Below are 18,615 nucleotides of genomic sequence, written 5' to 3'. Positions count from 1 at the left end.
AGCGACGTTCGGTCACAGACCACGCCTATCGTCGCAACTGCCGGTTGCATCAGCCAAGCACTGGGGGCCTCGCCGGGCTGTCTTTTCTTTGCCTGAGCCAACTCCCGAGGGCGTCCGCGGTGAGCCTGCGGCCTGGGAAGAGGCGGAAAGGAGACATCCCGTTCCTAGTCATTTCCCAGCACCGTCTCGGCGGGGAGTCGACGCCGACAAAACCCCTGCGTCGCTTAACGAAGGGTCAGGCGGGTTCGGCGGGCGCCTAACTTCCTTTCAGGCAAGATGGCGGGGGATGAGGCGGGAGTGACTCTGGGGCAGCCGCATCTCTCCCGGCAAGACTTGAGTACCTTGGTGAGAACGGTGGTGGAAGGGCGCAGGGCGAAGGGAGGGCACGGCCTAGGGGTGGGGTGGCTCGGAGGCTCGAGAACCCGGCCTCTTGTGGGTCAGTCACGGCGTTGGGCAAGCCTGGCCAGCGGAAGGAAGCTAGCTAGCTCGTGGAAGGCTGTGAGTCTCCAACCTGGCTGCTGTTTCTCTTGTCTGGCCAAACGCGAAGCAGCGTTCCTCCTTATAGTCCAAGCGGTTGGGAGGAGGAAAGGGGTTCACACGCTCTTCACGGGCTTCCTTCCCTGTTCCCTTCACTTGCGTTGCAACTCTCGGCTTTAGTGCCCTATGCGCCTGAAATGCTCTATTCCTAAACTTGATTATGATTTCGGTGTTACCTGATTATAGTTCGTGATACCCCTTTTGCCTTCTCCTCACTCACCCTGCCCCAGTTTGCTGTCTCATAATTAAGAGTAGGTGACAGAAATTTTGGTGAGATTACAAAAAAACCCAAAAAATCTCCTAAGTAGAGAGGGAAAGACAGGAAGCTGCGTGCTGCCTAATCATAGTTTAGTAGCTTCTGCCTACAGAGCAAGATGGAAGTATACTTATTTCTCAGGGAACTTCTAGTGTGTTCTTATATATGTTCTTGCATCATTTTTGTATTATTTGGTGGAACTTTGGCTGCAAAATGTTTTATTGGGTAAAAGAGGCCCTTGGCTTCAGTAAATTCTGTCAATGCACAGTTGTGTACTTTGCAGCTGTAGTCATGAATTAAACCAATAATGTAGCTAGTTCTACCAAGTAGCCTTGGCCAAGCTACCATACTTCATATTGAATTTCTCATCACTGAAAAACCTCTACAAGGTCCCAATAAGAATGGTAGCAAACAGCCTGTAAGCTACTTAAGACAAACTGTGTAGCTAATGAGAATTTAATGAAAACTGAACAACTGACATATATCACAAGTTGTAGAGCTGACCTTCATCACTTTTAAAATATTGATGCTGAATGCATTGCAAACATTGGATTCATAATTCATTTGTGTTCAGTAAATTGTGGGATTCATACTAAAGCATTCTGTGTCATTATTAATGTCTGTTTTCTGAAATGATGCATACCCTTACATCTCAGGTCTAGGTTTGCTGCCAAATTGCCTGTCATCATAATAAAACCTGAGTAATTTACCCTGTATGGGTGGTTACTGTAGAGCAGTGGTTCTCAACCTTCCTAATGCCATGACTCTTTAATATCATTCCTCATGTTGTTCCATAAAATTATGGAAGTGTTCTTTCACAGAAATTAAACCAAAACTGACCAATGGCGTGAAGATCCCTTGTTCATGATCGTATATAAATTGTTTTTTCCCCCGGGGTTTCTCAGTTCAGCTCTGCCTCTTGTGCCACCATGCCAATCTCGCTTTTTCCGCTGCTCCAGACACAAATGCTATCTCGATTTACCCTGCAAGGCTGTTGTGTAGGTGGCGCCCTCCCGACCAAGCTGCTTGCCCTGCCGCAACCCCTGTGAAAGGGTCATTCAACCCCCAAAGGGGTCCCGACCCCCAGGTTGAGAAACACTGCTGTAGAGCAGTGTTCCCCAACCTTTTTATCACCGGGGACCACTCAACGCTTGACAATTTTACTGAGGCCCGGTGGGGGGGGGTAGTTTACTCCTCTACTCTCAACCACTGCCCTAACGCTCTCTGATCACTATGGTAATGTTTAAACATCTCTTCAAAATAAGATACAGACACGCCACAACAATGAACATAAGGAACATTTTATTTTCATGGAAATTTTAACTCATGACAATGACAAATCAATGGGAACCCTGAGCTTGTTTCCTGGCAACGAGATTGTCTCCCACCACTCCCAGATGGGACTATGACACCTGAAGTGTGTTGTAAAGGGCCGGGGGGGGGGGGGGAGAGAAGGCGTCCTTCGTGGCCCACCTCCAATTAGTTGACGGACCACATATGGTCCGTGGCCCACAGGTTGGGGATCGCTACTGTAGAGTAAATCCAATTGCTTAAATTGCATACCATTGGAAGCTCGGGTCACGAGGGTAGCATGGCTGGCATTCTACCACCTTCACCAAGCCAAACTTCTAGTGCCCCCAGAACATCTAACCACAGTGATCTATGTGACAGTCACCTCCAGACTGGACTTCTGCAACTCGTTCTACACAGGCATGCCCTTAGCCTTGATCCAGAAACTGCAGCTGGTCCAAAACACAGCAGCCAGAGTCCTCACAGCAACACCATGGAGGTCCCACATCCGGCCCATCCACCAACTACAGTAGCTTCCAGTTGAATTCCAGATCAGGCTAAAGGTCTTGGTAATCACCTTCAAGGCCATATGCAGTCAGGGCCCAGTGTATCTGAGGGACCACCTTTCTGCCTACGCCCCTCAAAGTGCTTTGTGCTCTGCCACTGCCAACTGGCTAGTGATTCCTGGCGCAGAAGAAGCCCGCTTGACCATGACCATGTCAGAGCCATCCCTGTCTTAGCCTCCATCTGGTGGAACGAGCTCCCAGAGAAGATCTGGGCCTTGATGGAGCTCAAGCAGTTCCGCGGGGCCTGCAAAAGGGAGCTCTTCCGCCAGGCATTTAGCTGAGGTGTGCTAGAATCAACAACAGCTACTGGGCCCCTGAACCTCCCTCCCTGGAATCCATTTATCTGAATATACTCTATAGACCTGTTTGATTACTAGTTCGTTAAACTGTTAACTTCTGTGACTACTGTTATTGTTACCATTCTAATTCATTGGGAAAATTGAGTTGAGTGTATAATTCCTTACATTCCATGTAAACTGCCCTGAGCTCCAGGGGAGGGCAGTATATAAATGTAACAAAATAAATAAATAAGCATGCATAGGAAAGTAGCTTTTGTTTCAGAAATGGTGTTATGCTTAATTCTGATTTCTTTTACACTCATTATTAATGTTTTCCTATTTTTCTCTGTGTATAATATAAACTCATACAGCTGTTTAATTTGTAGTTTAGTTAAGCATTGTTTGGTAATAATAGTAATATGGTTGCATGTTAAACATTTGGAAGTTACTGAGGTTTTGTTCCCTTAGAATGTTGCGAAGTTGACACCTCTGTCACCAGAGGTCATCAGCAGGCAAGCTACAATAAATATAGGTAAGTTAAAACAAGTTTAACTAGAATATGTTAAAACACATTAATATTAGAGGGATAGCCATTTCATCCAAAACGACCATAAGCCTTATGGCACCCGGAAGGCAAATACATTATTTCACGATTCTTTATGCACGGTACAGTATTGCCAATTAAGTCCATGTCTCTTACTATAAACTGAGGCTTTGTAGAAAGTGCTATAAAAGATGTGGTCTCTTCCCAGGCTACAATCCAGCATTGATTTATGTGTGTTCGCATTATCAATTAAAAAAAATTAAGTGCACATAACTTTGTGTTGGATTATTGATTGTAGTTTAACTATTATGTTAATCAATCGGTGTTAACCTTAGACTGCGCCTTCACAAATAGTACATGTCCCCTTCCTGGATTTGTTGTCCAGGTCTTTGAGTTTCTTCCTTTGAGAACTTTGGATATTCTATCCCATGACTATTAAGTTGCCAATAAACTAGTCTGTTGCCATTTAGACATACAAAGAACTTCTGTCCTAAGTTGCTTCTGTCCTAAGTGAGCAGCCACCTTCAGGTACAGATTCTTAAAATAAGTCCCTCATGTCATTCTCCTTGCCATAAAGACTTGAATATATTCTGTTTCCTTGGCTGTATTTCACCAAAACATGATTTATTTGTACACTCATTCCCTTACTATCAGGGCTGCCAAGAGCCATTAAAAGGCCTCAGACAAAGTTTCCCTTTGGGTCCTGCCTTGCTACAGTGCAATCAACCAAAACATTGTATAAAAACAAATGGAGGCATTGTACCATTTACCCCTCCCTCTGTCCCACTGCTCTCCTTTCAATGGGGTTTGATATATTGTGTCAGACAATTGCTAAGAAGAGGACCTCAAGTGTATACTGTTGAACTGCAATCCAGGAAGCTTCTTTTGTCATATCCAGTATGTCTTGCCAAGTAGCCTGTTGTGCTGCTTTTTGAGAAATGTAAGTTTTATGTCCTATTTGTACATTGCATCTTGACCATTATGAATTCTTTCAAGGTTTTTATAATGTAGGTAGGTGATAAGCCTGAACATTCTGTCCACTTTGCTTTGTTCCCAGAAGCATAAAATATTGTGGTGAAGAAGAAGAAGAAGAAGATTTGGTTCTTATATGCTGCTTTTCCCTACCAGTTTGGTGTAGTGGTTAGGAGTGCGGACTTCTAATCTGGCATGCCAGGTTCGATTCTGCACTCCCCTCATGCAACCAGCTGGGTGACCTTGGGCTCGCCACAGCACTGAGAAAACTGCTCTGACCGAGCAGTGATATCAGCACTCTCTCAGCCTCACCCACCTCACAGGGTGTCTGTTGTGGGAAGAGGAAAGGGAAGGCAACTGTAAGCCGCTTTGAGCCTCCTTCTGGTAAGAAAAAGCGGCATACAAGAACCGACTCTTCTACTTCTTCTCCTTCTTCTTCTCCTTCTTCTTCTTCTCCTCCTCCCCCCCCCCCGAAGGAGGCTCGGTTAGAGCGGTTTTCTCAGTGCCATGGCGAGCCCAAGGTCACCCAGCTGGTTGCATGTGGGGGAGTGCAGAACCCAGCATGCCAGATTGGAAGTCCGCACTTCTAACCACTACACCAACGTGGCTCTAATCAGTACAGTATGGAATTTCATTCATGTATATACTGTGGATATAAGATCATCCCACAGAAATTTCTTCTTGCTCACTATCAAGCTGGACTGTGCTAAAAGAGCTGTCACAGTCTTGAAAAACAAAACAAAAATGCTTCATAGAACTGTATTGAAAGCAGAAGTGAGTTTTGTAATTAGTACTTCAACTGCTCTGATCCATATGGGAGGGCAGTATAAAAATCTAATAAATAAATCTTGAAGTTCTATGAAAGCATAATTCCATTTCAAGAGAACGATTCTACCCTTTGAAATAAGTCTGCTGCTACATGAATTCATCTAGTTGTTAATAATTATTGGTTACGTAAGAATTTCTATTACCCGGAATTTCTATGGACACTACTACAAGTAGATCTCATTTGGGGTAGATTGGTATGCTGCCAAGGAAACTTTTTGGTGAATGGAATGTTTGTTAACATAGAATATCTAAGTAGTTGCACATTTGAGTTTTTGAAGGAAAAGTTTCCTAGGTCATTTCAACTTGTGAGTCTTCAGTTAATATGGAGACAAGGAGGATATGGTTCATAAGAAAATAAGACCTAGAGTTCAAGTGAACGTTTAGGTAGTTCCTATCATCTGTTGTAAGTAACTGGTTAAACGAGCCTTTATAAGTATGGGAAGCTCTTGGACCCAGTGTGTGACACTGAATGGTTCCTGAAGAATTGATTAAAAGCCCATATACTTTAAGTACTGTTTTGATGAACATTTGTTTTTAAAATCTAGGTACGATTGGTCATGTAGCTCATGGAAAGTCAACTGTAGTAAAAGCTATTTCTGGAGTTCATACTGTTAGATTCAAAAATGAACTGGAAAGAAATATCACTATCAAGCTGGGCTATGCCAATGCTAAGGTTTGTCAATACCCTTATATATACTATAATTTACGATACTGATTTGAATTGTTCTCTGTTTATTGTCCTTCACTGTGTTACTTTAATTGAACAGCAGCAAGCTAAACTTTCTGTCTTGTAACTCTTTGCAGATTTATGAACTTGATGATCCAAGTTGTTCTCGGCCAGAGTGTTACCGGTCCTGTGGGAGCAGTACGCCTGATGAATTCCCTACAGACATTCCTGGGACCAAGGGGAATTTTAAACTAGTCAGGTGAACATGCTTGACATTAATGTTTTTATCATCATTGCTTAATGTGGGTCTATGCTTAAGTGTTGTACACATTTAAAACTCGCCATTCTATATGTGTGTGTTGAAAACTGTGTATACAGGTTCTCGCAAAGGCCTTGAGAGCAGGGAGAAACAGTGTCTGAGGACTGACTAGACTCTCTTTTTCCATAGTTGTACCACTTAATCTCTCACAGTAGGGAAAAAGAAACAGATTATATTTTTCTCAACATAGCAATGACCAGAGAAAGCTCAGTTGGCCAAAACACTTTCTCTGACAAGAGTGCAAGAATGGCAGCAGGTGAGCAAGCACTGTATCTCCCCAGTTTTTCATGTCTATGGCATGAAATCAACAAACCTGAGCTGCTGGACATGTTTGTGGCATAACACAGGTCTTAAGGGTTTTTTTTTTTAATATAGAAGCCAGACCAAAAATTCAGGAACTTGACTTATCTGTAACAAATACAATATTTTCATAGCTGTGTGGACTGCTTTGCTTTTCTGAGGAGACCTTAAGAGCATTGGCCAGTACCAAATGAGAAGCTGAGTTCTTTCTTTTTCCAAGGAATTTGATGTCATCCCATTCACTAAGGAGAAGTTGTTTGTTACATCTGCTTTGTGGTCACCATATGTTTTATTTGGAAATGCTGAGCCATTTTGATGACATCTGTAAAAAAGTTTATCAACTGACCAATCCTAATGTAATCAAACAGTAAAGCTCATAAGAATGTTAGAAGAGCCTAGCTGGATCACACCAATGGATCATCTAGTTCAGCATCCTGTTTCACACAGTGGCCAACCAGTCCCTCTGAATTTATTTATTATTGTATTTATTGATCACCACTCTCAGCCTGGCCAGCTTGTGGCAGTTTACATAAAACATGAAAAACCCAATAAAACCCCAGTACAACAACTGATATTGGCGGTGGCCAATCAACAATCTATGACTTCCCCCATGCCATCTCCTCAACCTTCCCATAGCAGTCACTGTTGTTCTGGAGGATGTTCACAGGCAGTGTCTAGCCTAGGGGGCTACAGTGGTATGGAGGGGAACGGGACCAAAACTTACTGCCCCAGCCTCAACCAAATGCCTGGCAGAAGAGCTTCGTCCTACAGGCCATTGTGGAACCCAGATAGCTCCATCAGGGCCCTCACCTCTTTCAGGAACTCATTCCACCATATCGGGGCCAGGACCAAAAATGCCCTAGCCCTGGTCAAGGCCAGGAGTCAGGGACAGCCAGCAGTTTTGTACCCACAGAACGAAATACCCTGCGGGGGGCATAAGGAGATAATCAGTCCCTCAAATAGGTGGGACCCAGGCCACGTATAGCCTTGAAGGTGAAAACCAAAACCTGATCCAGAAGCCAACCAGCAACCAATGCAGCTGCCTCAGCTTAGGCAGGACATGGGTCCTCCAAGATAACCTCCTGAGGACCCTCGCAGCCACATCTTGCATCAATTGTAATTTCCGGGTCAAAGTCAAGGGAAGGCCTGTGTTGAGTGAGTTACAGAAGTCTGATCTGGAAGTGACCGTTGCATGGATTGCTGTTGCCAAGTGTTCTGAGGAAAGGTAGAGCGCTAGTAGCCTAGCTTGGCATAGCATAAATGCCATTTATGCTACATTCATGTTCTGAGCTTCCATAGACAAGGAGACATCAAAGATCTTCCCCACATTCCTGGCCACAGATACAGGTATAAGCTGTCCTCCGTTCAGGCAGGGGAGACACGCTTCCTGATCCTGTTCCCTTCTGCCCAGTCACAGGACCTCTGACTTGGAGGGGTTGAGTTTCCATCAGGAGATAGAGCTGGGTGTCATCTGCATATTGGTGACATCCCAGCCCCAAACCCCAGACCCACTGAGCTAGAGAGAGCATATAGGTATTAAAAAGCATGTGGGAGAGTATCATCCTTTGCAGAACTCCACAAGGGAGCACAAAGGGGTCTGATAACTCTTCCCCCACTGCAACCCTCTCCTTCCAGTTCTTGAGAAATGAGGCCATCCACTGGAAAGCTGCCCTCCTAATCGCCATCCTGATGAGGATGTGGGCTAATAGCTCATGGTCAATTGCATCAAATGCAGCCAACAGATCTAAAAGCACGAGGATGACCAACAACAGGGCATAGAGACCAAGATCGTCCCCTGATGTTGCCTCCTGGCTCTGGAATTCAGAGGATTAATGGCTCTGAATGTGAAGGCTCCTTTCAATCACCATGATATTAATTCTCCGTTAATCTATCTAAATGCCTTTGAAAACTGTTTGTTCCTGTGGCTGTCACTGAATCTTCTGGCAGTAAATTCCAAATTTTAATCATTCACTGTAGAAAGTAGTATTTCTTTTGTCTATCCTGACCTTGCTGCCTGTCAGTTTTATCACTAGCAACCATTTCGGCCTCACAATGGACAGGTGTGCTGTCACTACCAGCTTGGTGCAGTGGTTAGGAGTGCGGACTTCTAATCTGGTGAGCTGGGTTTGATTCCGCACTCCCCCACATGCAACCAGTTGGGTGACCTTGAGCTCGCTACAGCATTGATAAAAGCTGTGCTGACCGAGCAGTAATATCAGTGCTGTCTCAACCTCACTTACTTCATAGGGTGTCTTGTTGTGGGGAGAGGATAGGGAAGGCAAATGTAAGCTGCTTTGAGACTTCTTCAGGTAGGGAAAAGTGGCATATAAGAATCAACTCTTTTAATAACTGAAATCATGCTGCCAAGAGTAGTGTGGGATGAGAGTGGGGAATCGGGACCACACCCTTAATAAGCAAAAGACTCTTCTGCTAACCAAGAGATGTCAAAGGATGTGTTTGGCTTTCTGTTTCAGCTTATATGGTGGTGGTAGTAGTAGTAGTAGTATTCTTTATTACGGTCATAGACCAGCAAAATCAAAACAATTTCACAGTTACATAAATAATATGGCTAAAACACAGCTTATATGGTGAAAGTGCTTTCTTCCTGAATTCTGCAGTGTTTACAGGTAGCAGCAAAAGTTAATGGGCTGGATCCTGTGAATCCCTTCTTGCTTGGTCCTCTGCTGGAAGTTTTTAGATCCAGCACATTGATAACTGTTAAATAAATCTTTATATCAAAATTTACTGTTTTTCATAATAACAGTATATTATTGTTAGGCTCCTAATTCTTAATGGCCTTGATTATTTTCCCATCAATCAAATTTTATTGCAGTAATTGCCAGCCATAACAAAAAACTATAAAATAGTAAACTTAGAATAAAAAATAATAGTTAATTAAAACAAATAAACCAAGAGGTAAAAACTGTACAGCAGCTATACTTCGTTGTCTGTTCTTAATTAAAATTGCATAGTATTTTGCAACCTGAAGATGGTGGGAGTGTTACCTCCCATAAGGAGATTTTTAATCCAATCATCTTCATCCTTAGTGCTTATCTCTCATTAGAGGCTTAAAAGTCTTGGCATAAGGTTCTTTATAAAAAGGGTATCTGAAGAAAACATGGTTAATAGTTTGTTATTTTAACTAGACTTATTTGTGAAAATGCTTCTTGTTTGTATGTAACAGGCATGTCTCCTTTGTGGATTGTCCTGGCCATGATATCTTGATGGCTACAATGTTGAATGGAGCAGCCGTCATGGATGCAGCTCTTCTGTTAATAGGTACTGGTGCAGGGTGTTGGCAACTTCTCACTGTTGATCAGCTGGATAATATCACAGATAATGTATGCATAAAGGGTTGGACCCATGAGTTTCTTCTGCTAATTGAGGAATCTGCTTCCAGAGTCTTTGAAAGAAACCCAGTATGAATATACACAAATACTGTATATGTTTACAAGCACATGTTTGTTTGTCAGAATCAGCAAGCTAGGTGCATGTGTAACTAGCTAAATATCTTATTGTGTTTTTAAAAATCCTCAAATATGCTCTGACCTTCAGATTTCAAGATAACTTTTGCTTCCTGGTATTCATCTGCATTATGCACACAGTTAAGGCCTGGGTGAAATTTAATTTACAAATATAATCGTGCATACGCATTTGATTTCCAGTAATGACTATGACTTGCTAATTCATAGTTGAAAACCTCATTGGTAAGCCTTCAGTATTTATATATCTGTGGGCTCTGATCCACCTAGAGAGTAGCTGAATGCCCTTCTATATTCTGTTGTGCAATATCACGTGTTTCTCTGTCTTTCCAGCTGGCAATGAGTCGTGTCCTCAACCCCAGACCTCAGAACATTTAGCTGCTATAGAAATTATGAAACTGAAACACATTCTAATTCTACAAAATAAGATTGATTTGGTAAAAGAGAGCCAAGCCAAGGAACAGTATGAGCAAATTCTAGCATTTGTACAAGGTAAGCTTCCAGAGAAAAAAACAAATCACTGTCAGGAAGTTTGTGTTGTGAAAAATCCAAAGAATTTTACTGATAGTTTGGTATGATAAATGTTAGCTTTTCTGAAATATTTAGTGTAGTCTTGAGCAGAGTAATGCCTTTTTAAGGCTACTGATTTCAATGGATTTCAAGTGTCACTCTGTTTAAGATTATGCTTTAATTCCAACTGAAGATTCTAAAGATTTCTGGTGCAGGTTTTATAGGATGAATGTTGTAAAAGTTTTGAATCAGACTTTCCATTGTTGAAATGCAGGGAATCCTTTCCTGATGTCAAGTGATAGGTATAGTAACAGTTCTGTTCACCTCTCTTCCACTGAGTCTTTCTTTGAAAGAGAAAATCCCCAATGGAGAATCAATTTCTGATTAAGGAGACATTCTTTTTTTTACAGTGCCATTGGATTTGGCCCAGCTCACTCGCATAGTATAGCAGAAACTAATGCATGGTTTACTGAAGTACTTAATCTTTTGTTCATTAAACTATTTTTATAGCACTTTAGTTTGGCTTGGTTTGACTCTTTGCTAACTTGAGTAGTCTAACTTGATCAATTGCATAACTATGCTGTCAGTAATTCTAAATTTGTTATTTTCACAATTTTGTGGTAGGTCATTTTTAGTCATGTTTGAATGTATCAGTCCACTTCCATCAGAGCTGTAAAAGTGGAGAATTTGCCAAACCATAGGCTTTGTGTCATAATGAGTTTTGATATTTGCTGTTTTCTAGTGTGTATTGGGGCCAATATAGGCAGGTTGCTTATAAATTATTTATCCAACACTGTCATAGTTTCATAGTCTGATGTAAATCTGCTTGTTCAAGAGGAAGTTACTCCTAATTTCAGTAGGAAATCTTCACATAAAAATGCTGAACATTGCAGCCTTTCCTTTTATACCCACACATAGGTACACATTCCAAAAATAGTTATTCAGAATTATGTATCAAGTGTTGTTAGATCAGCTTTGTAACTTCTAATTGCATGTAGCTATAACTACCTCAATTTTTGTACTAAAATTTTCCTCCTTCTAGGGGTTCATCTTGCATTGATTGCGATACAATGCTATGGCTTTCCTAGAGGAATTTTTATTGTTTGTAATTTTGTAAAAAAAAAAAACATTGCCATATCACAAGCTGCATTTAAAATTATCCTTGGTTTAAGCTGCTCTCCCCGTGGTACAAGAACTCTTTTTCAAGATGTATCTGAGACATTCTTAGACACTAGTTAAGTTTCTTCTTCTCATACTACAAGATTCCAAGGACTAGAATGAACCAATGAGCTATTTTGTTAAGGGGTTATTTTACCTTGTCAATTTTCCCCCCAGATTGACCAGTCTCTGTTGACAAACTCAAAACTTTATGGGCTGCTAATTAATTCATATTAATTCATATAACCACTGAATACAAATATAAATGTAAGTGCAGAGGAGTAAGCATTTCACTTAAAGAGAGAGACCTCCTGTAATATTTGTCCCTTATTTCATTATTTACAAAACAATATCGGGTTGCTTGGCTCTTTCCCTGGGGTCACCAGGTTGCCCACCGCCACGGCAGGCGGCGGCAGATGATGGGGGCGGCGGGGGGCGGCGTCAGAGCTATAGCAATGGCTGCCTCAATTGTGTGTATGCGTGCGCACACTGCCGCCACAGCTGCACCAACCACAGCCAAGTTAGGGTTGCCGAGCAGGTAAGGTTGAGAACCACTGATATAGAGATTGTACGTAGTTTGCTTTCTACTTGTCAGATGTGATGGTTAAAGCTTTATTTTGATAATTATAGGTACTGTTGCAGAAGGAGCCCCAATTATTCCAATCTCGGCACAGCTAAAATACAACATAGAAGTTGTTTGTGAATACATAGTAAAGAAAATTCCAGTGCCCATAAGAGACTTCTCGTCAGAACCAAGGCTTATTGGTATGTCGAACCCTATCTGTTTGCATGTAGAACTAAATTCCCTGGTCAGCATATCAGTATTGGATAATTAATATGCCAATATGGTATCCAAATGGTCTTTGTCAGTGGTCCTCTCCCAACTCATGTTAGCACCCTTTGAACCACTTGGCTCATGTAGCTTGTGACCCTTGTCCTTCAAGATCATGTTTTTGGTAGCAATTACTTAAACCAGAAGAGTAGGAGGATTGGTGGTCTTGAGGATTCACCATATGTTAAGTTTCAGACAAGTCATGTACTGCTTAAACCTAGCTTATGTTTTTGCCCAAGGCGATCTCTAGGTTCTGCCTTGCAAAAGACACACATTTGTTAGATGTTATTTACTGTTTTACCTAGACAGAATAAAGAGTTTCTGATAGTCCCCACATTTATTTTTGTGCTATTCTGGTAGTCCAAAGGAGAAGCCAACCTCAGCACAGACCATTTTCAGGTGGTTATTTTTTTCAGTGCAACTAGGCTATGCACAAGGTAGTCTGCCACGTCCTCTGAGGCAGTGGTCCCCAACCTTTTTGAGGCTGGGGACCAGCAGGGCAACTACCCGCCCGCGCACGCTGTGCATGCGCGGCTGCACCCGCGCATGCGCGGGCCTGATTCCCTCTCCCCCCCTCCCGCAGTAAGAAGCTTCCCTGGCCGCAAGCTTGCAGCCTGGGAAGTTTTTTACTGCAGGGGGGGGCGGGGAGAGGGAGCCGCGGTCCGGCGCCGGGCCACAGGCCGCGGGTTGGGGACCACTGCTCTGAGGCTTTGAGTGCATTCCACACCGATGCAGGCAGCATCAGCAGCACTTCAGAGAGGCATTCTGTTGGAGAACATGTGTAGAGCAGCTACATGTTAGTCTTTGAACATTTTCATGAAGCATTATGCTGTGAATGTGAATGCAAGAAGAGATTCAGTAGTTGGTAGTCAACTGATTCTCACCCTACCTCCAAGGCAAGGAGTTCTATAGTCTCCCAATGTGGGATTGAACAGAAGTCTGAAGATGAAAATTGTTGAACTTACATGTATCTGTTGTTTCCCAGGGTGTCTTGTACAGATATACATTGCCTCCAGCCCTCCTACCCTCTTCAGAGATCAAGGGATACTTTTCATTTCATTTGTGAGTCTCGGCGAGATCAGTAGGACTGAGGGAATGGGGAAACTCCTCCCTACACATTGAGCATTTTAGTGGGAAGGCATCCTCCAATATGCTCTGCTGGGAACTAGCTTCCCTTGGAGTATTAAAAATACCAGATCCAGCTGAAAAAGCACCTCTGGTTGCCAGCCCATAAAAGCACTGTCTCAATGTGGGACTGCACCTAAGACACCTTCATAAACAATGGTTACAGATAAGTTTAACACTTTTCTTGTGTGAGGTTATCAGTTACATTGGTACATCTTTTAAAGTTCAGTATAGATTAAATTATAGCAGAAGATACCTGTAAGCTCTGCATCTGTGCCTGATGAAATATGTCCTTAGTTATTAGATCTTTTGATGTCAACAAGCCTGGATGTGAAGTTGATGACCTGAAGGGGGGCGTAGCTGGAGGTAGTATTCTAAAAGGCGTATTGAAGGTAAAGTCCATGTCTTTTTACTGCTGCCTCCAAAGATATTGCTGATTATAATAAAAGGATTTTAAAAATTGCCTTCTGGTGATACTTACGAGTTTTGTAATTTAATTGTCCAGTTTCTGTTTTTATGAAGTTTTTGAAAACAAGAGAAACTGGACACTTTAGTATTCTTCATAGCCATAACCTTGCATTGTATATGTGAGTATCTTCTGTCTCTTTGCTGATTAGGAAATGCTAAACAAGATTGAGGTACAAAAGAAATTGACATGTTAATAGTTACCTATAGCTGTACAATGTAAACTTGTACAACTGGGTTTAATAGGATAATTATATAAACCTGCCCATATCTTTTGCTTTAATAAAATAGCAACCTAAATGTTTAATTCAAGCAGGATTAACTTCATAAGTATAAAACTTGATACAGCTATTATGTAGCTCTTCAGTTGGTTTCTGAATGGTGAATTAGTACTTTACAAATGTGTAACATTACTTTCTACCAAAAAAATATGTAATTTTCAACAGTTAATATCGCCAAGTAATTTTTTGTACTATTGGTGGCATATGCTATAAACAGACATATTTTTTGTATTATTGATAGGTAGGCCAGGAGCTTGAAGTGAGACCCGGAATTGTCTCAAAAGACAGTGAAGGAAAACTTATGTGCAAGCCCATATTTTCCAAAATTGTGTCATTGTTTGCAGAACACAATGATCTGCAATATGCCGTACCAGGAGGCCTTATTGGTATGTTTATGTAAGATTTCTCCCCTGACTTTCTAGAATTTTTTAGTTTGAAGAAATAAAGAGGTTGGGCTGACCATTTTCTACCATGGAAGGTTTTTTCATCAACTGTGTCCTATCATTTCCTGGAAGGATCTCCGGTCCCTAGGATTAGCTTTTTGGAGAGCTTGGAGGACTGATGTGGGAAGGGAAGAAGAGACAGACCCACTGGTTCAGCTTCCAATCTTACTGTTTAACTAGGATGGAGGGGGAGGGCTATGAAAGTTTAAATGATTAAGCTTGAGGGTATCTGCAATATATAATGCGAACGTCCAGAACAAATAATCAGATGTACTCAAATAAATTTTGTTGTTAGGTGTTGGTACCAAGATTGATCCAACTTTGTGCCGAGCTGATAGAATGGTAGGACAAGTTCTTGGTGCAGTTGGAGCACTCCCTGAAATATTCACAGAGCTTGAAATCTCCTACTTCTTGCTTAGGCGACTATTAGGTGTCCGTACTGAAGGAGACAAGAAAGCTGCAAAGGTTAGTCAAAACACTTTTTTCCATACAAGAACAGTCGATGGTTCTTGTGCTCTTTTGTATTTCAAAGAGATGCTTTTATGTTTTTTATTCTGAAATCCTTATTCTGAAATCCTATTTCAGGTGCAAAAGCTATCGAAGAATGAAGTCCTAATGGTAAACATAGGGTCGCTGTCTACCGGGGGACGGGTCAGTGCAGTGAAGGCTGACTTGGGTAAAATAGTGCTAACAAACCCTGTATGCACAGAAGTAGGAGAAAAAATTGCCCTTAGTCGAAGAGTTGAGAAACACTGGCGGTAAGTTTGTTTGATGTAAAGTAGCAATTATTGTAGTAGAAATTTTAATGTTGTAGCTTGCATACTTTTAAAATACAGGCCTCCAATTACAGCACAAAAGGAAATGACAGTATTTTAAGGGGTTTAAATTACTGCATGGTTTGAAATGAGGAAGCACTATATGCTTATAGATTCAGCACTGATACTCTAAATAGGCTGTACTTCAAAATTTACTACCTTCCATGAATATCTCATTCTTTAGAGAACAAATGAGAAAGCAGAAGGATTTTTTTGGTGTTCTGAAGCTACATCACAATCAGTTACTTCTTCTAAGCCTATTTTTACCTAAATATTTTTTCATATACCCACCCCATTGTCTGAAAATTATACTCATTAAGATAAGATGAGCAGTGGGTAGTGTAGGACAGGGAGAAGTGAAACATCAATAGGCATTGTAGCAGGTATCATTCTGCTTACAGTGCCAGAGATTCAGCTGTCTAGCTCCAACAACATTTGGCTGTTGCTGTTAACAGTCTTCTCCTGTACAAATGGTTGAAGGACTGTTTGTAACTACTGCTAATAAGTACAGCCAAGCATTATTGGAACTAGCCCCTTTGGAGTCACAAAAAACACAATTCAGACCTTCAGCTCAATGCCTTCTATGAAGGAATGTAATCAATTCTGTCAGGCTTGGATCCTTGTGCAGATATGTCTGGGTCACCAATATCATTTTCACTGAAATGGTTTTCGCTCAAAAGCCACAGTAAATTCTGGTAGAACCCCATCCACCACTCTACAACAACGAAGTTCTGTTCTATATCCTAAAGACATTGTATAAAACACTAAATGAAATTTCAAATAACTGATGCAAAAATTTAACTGTGTGTTCTGCCAGTGAGAGAAGTTACAGTTAAGTATAATATTGGTATAGTGCTGTTGTTCCAATAAGGATAAAAACTGGAATGATTCTGTACATAAATCTTCATAAAAGCTACTATTTATCCCCTATACTCAGGAAGGGGAAGTTGGCAAAGAGAAGATCAAGCAGTGGTGGGGATTAGCCACATGCTACTTTTCCTTGCTTCCTCTTAATACTCCACTTAGACATTGCAGCTAATTAGATCCAAAAGGAAATGCCACTTGGCATCTGTGACTGAGAAGAAGAAAAAGCAGAGGCAGCCTGTTTAACATGTAGTTTACTCACGGCTTTGCTGGCAGATTCTCATCTGCACTTTCAGATGTAATTGTAGCTAAGTGAGGGGGACTTCCCATCTTTAGGCATGTATGTTTTAGAAAATGGCATTAGGGGAATGGGGAAGGTTTCTGTGATCCAAACTCCAGACCGTTTTCATGATTAGCTCAAATCCCAAGGAAAATGAATGGTATTCCATGAGCACAAGTGATTTTTCCAGGCTCCTTCCCAATGCAGCCCTTATGCCGCTATGAAAAGCAGTCTCAAGAGTGGGCTTCCAAGGCAGGTTTCTAGGTGGCATGAAGGGCTATTGCCTGGAATGGCATTTGAAATCCCTATTCCTTGCAGATATACTTTCTGTTTGGGCATGAGTTGTTTGGATTCCAGTCAATATGAACAGGCTTAAATCCTGCTTAGGTGGAACTATTGTGAGTGCAAAAAGGTAATAAAATATAAGATGGAAGTGATAACGCTCACGTCAAGTGGCGCTCATGTAGTAATAGCTGTATATCTTACTCAGAAACCAACTAATCACTCATTTTTGTTCCCTACAAAATGATATAACATTGATTCTAGTGCTTTTGAAATGGTTCTTTAAGTATGGACTGTTCTGTTTTGCAGTTTAATTGGCTGGGGACAGATTAGGAGAGGAGTGACAATCAAGCCCACTGTGGATGATGACTGAAGAGAAAATGCAACCCTTCTTTTGATGGAAGATGAGGAAGTGAGCAGCTCCATAAATCTGGGGTGTATTTTCAGTGTGGCATTTGTCGCGCAATATCTACATTATACTGAAAATCTATCCTCATTAAAACTCTGTTCAGTATCTACAATAAAACTAAGCAAATTGGCCGATGGATTTAATTATCCACATTTTAGCAGAACTAAACCTCTCATGTTTAATTTATGTATGCAGCTCTGTTTGGGGGCTAGTTTATCTAATTTTAAACTGTAACAGAATACCCCACTATTTGTTTTGAAATAAAATTGCTTATTTTTTCATTTAATTCTTACAAGTACTTCAGTGACACAAAGCTGACAGAATTGTTGAACTAGTGAAAGAATTTAAAATGAAAAGAAATAAATGCTCCTTGGAAGATCAATCCCTTTCTTTTGCCCTATACCTTATTTTGCTTAACCTTCAAACTTGCAGCATTCTTTCAGCTCATCATAGATTCCGTTTACACTGACTACAGTTGCTAAGTGAAACTCACTTTTACATGTAATATCTGAAATATGGAAGACATGAAATCATAGTTATAGTGAATCTCCTGATGGTACGCACACTACATAATGCACGAGTTGTCTAATCTATCTATATGATTTAAATTGCTAATCCCACTGTTTTTTTGCAGGTAGGTATCTGCATTTAAACACTTTCTATCAGAATCAGTGTTTAAAAGTAAAACAAAGTTTGAGTCCAATAGCACCTTTAAGACCAATGAAGTTTTATTCAAGGCTCACTTCAGTTACAGGACAGTTTGCCACCATAGAACATTTCTGGCCCACAGCATGTCTGGAGAACAAAGGAGGACTAAATGCAAGTTTTCTGTCCCTGCTGAATAAATTGAGAGGGGGGAGAAAGAATGCTGTAAGTAGTTAAGGAACAGCATTAACAACTGAAAAGCCAGTGGTTTGATCTAGTCACATTTCCTGCTCAGTTTCATCTAGATCAGTGGTCCCCAACCTTTCTGAGGCTGGGGACCGGCTGGGCATCGGGCCGTGCCCGTGTGGACCACGCCCGCGCAGCGTGCCGCGCCCGCGCATCAGCCCACACCCGCACGGGCCGCGCATGTGCGATGCGTGGCCTGGCCCTGATTCCCTCTCCCCGCC

General features: G+C 41.6%; 1 protein-coding gene across 1 annotated transcript; it reads left to right on the top strand.

Moving 5' to 3' along the window:
• The first annotated feature begins 116 nt into the window (after positions 1-116).
• On the top strand, positions 117-17,885 carry EIF2S3 (eukaryotic translation initiation factor 2 subunit gamma). The gene is made up of 12 exons (XM_077343025.1): positions 117-345; positions 3,396-3,459; positions 5,817-5,944; positions 6,076-6,197; positions 9,742-9,836; positions 10,373-10,531; positions 12,338-12,472; positions 13,962-14,056; positions 14,652-14,796; positions 15,149-15,318; positions 15,439-15,611; positions 17,404-17,885. Exons 1-12 carry the CDS (start codon positions 277-279, stop codon positions 17,465-17,467), a joined length of 1,419 nt encoding a protein of 472 aa, XP_077199140.1. The 5' UTR covers positions 117-276; the 3' UTR covers positions 17,468-17,885.
• The last annotated feature ends 730 nt before the right edge of the window (positions 17,886-18,615 follow it).

Source organism: Paroedura picta, chromosome 6 (genome assembly GCF_049243985.1).
Source record: "Paroedura picta isolate Pp20150507F chromosome 6, Ppicta_v3.0, whole genome shotgun sequence".
Taxonomy (NCBI): Eukaryota; Metazoa; Chordata; class Lepidosauria; order Squamata; family Gekkonidae; genus Paroedura; species Paroedura picta.
The sequence above is the reverse complement of the archived record's forward strand: the minus strand, read 5'-3'. Positions and strand labels throughout refer to the sequence as shown.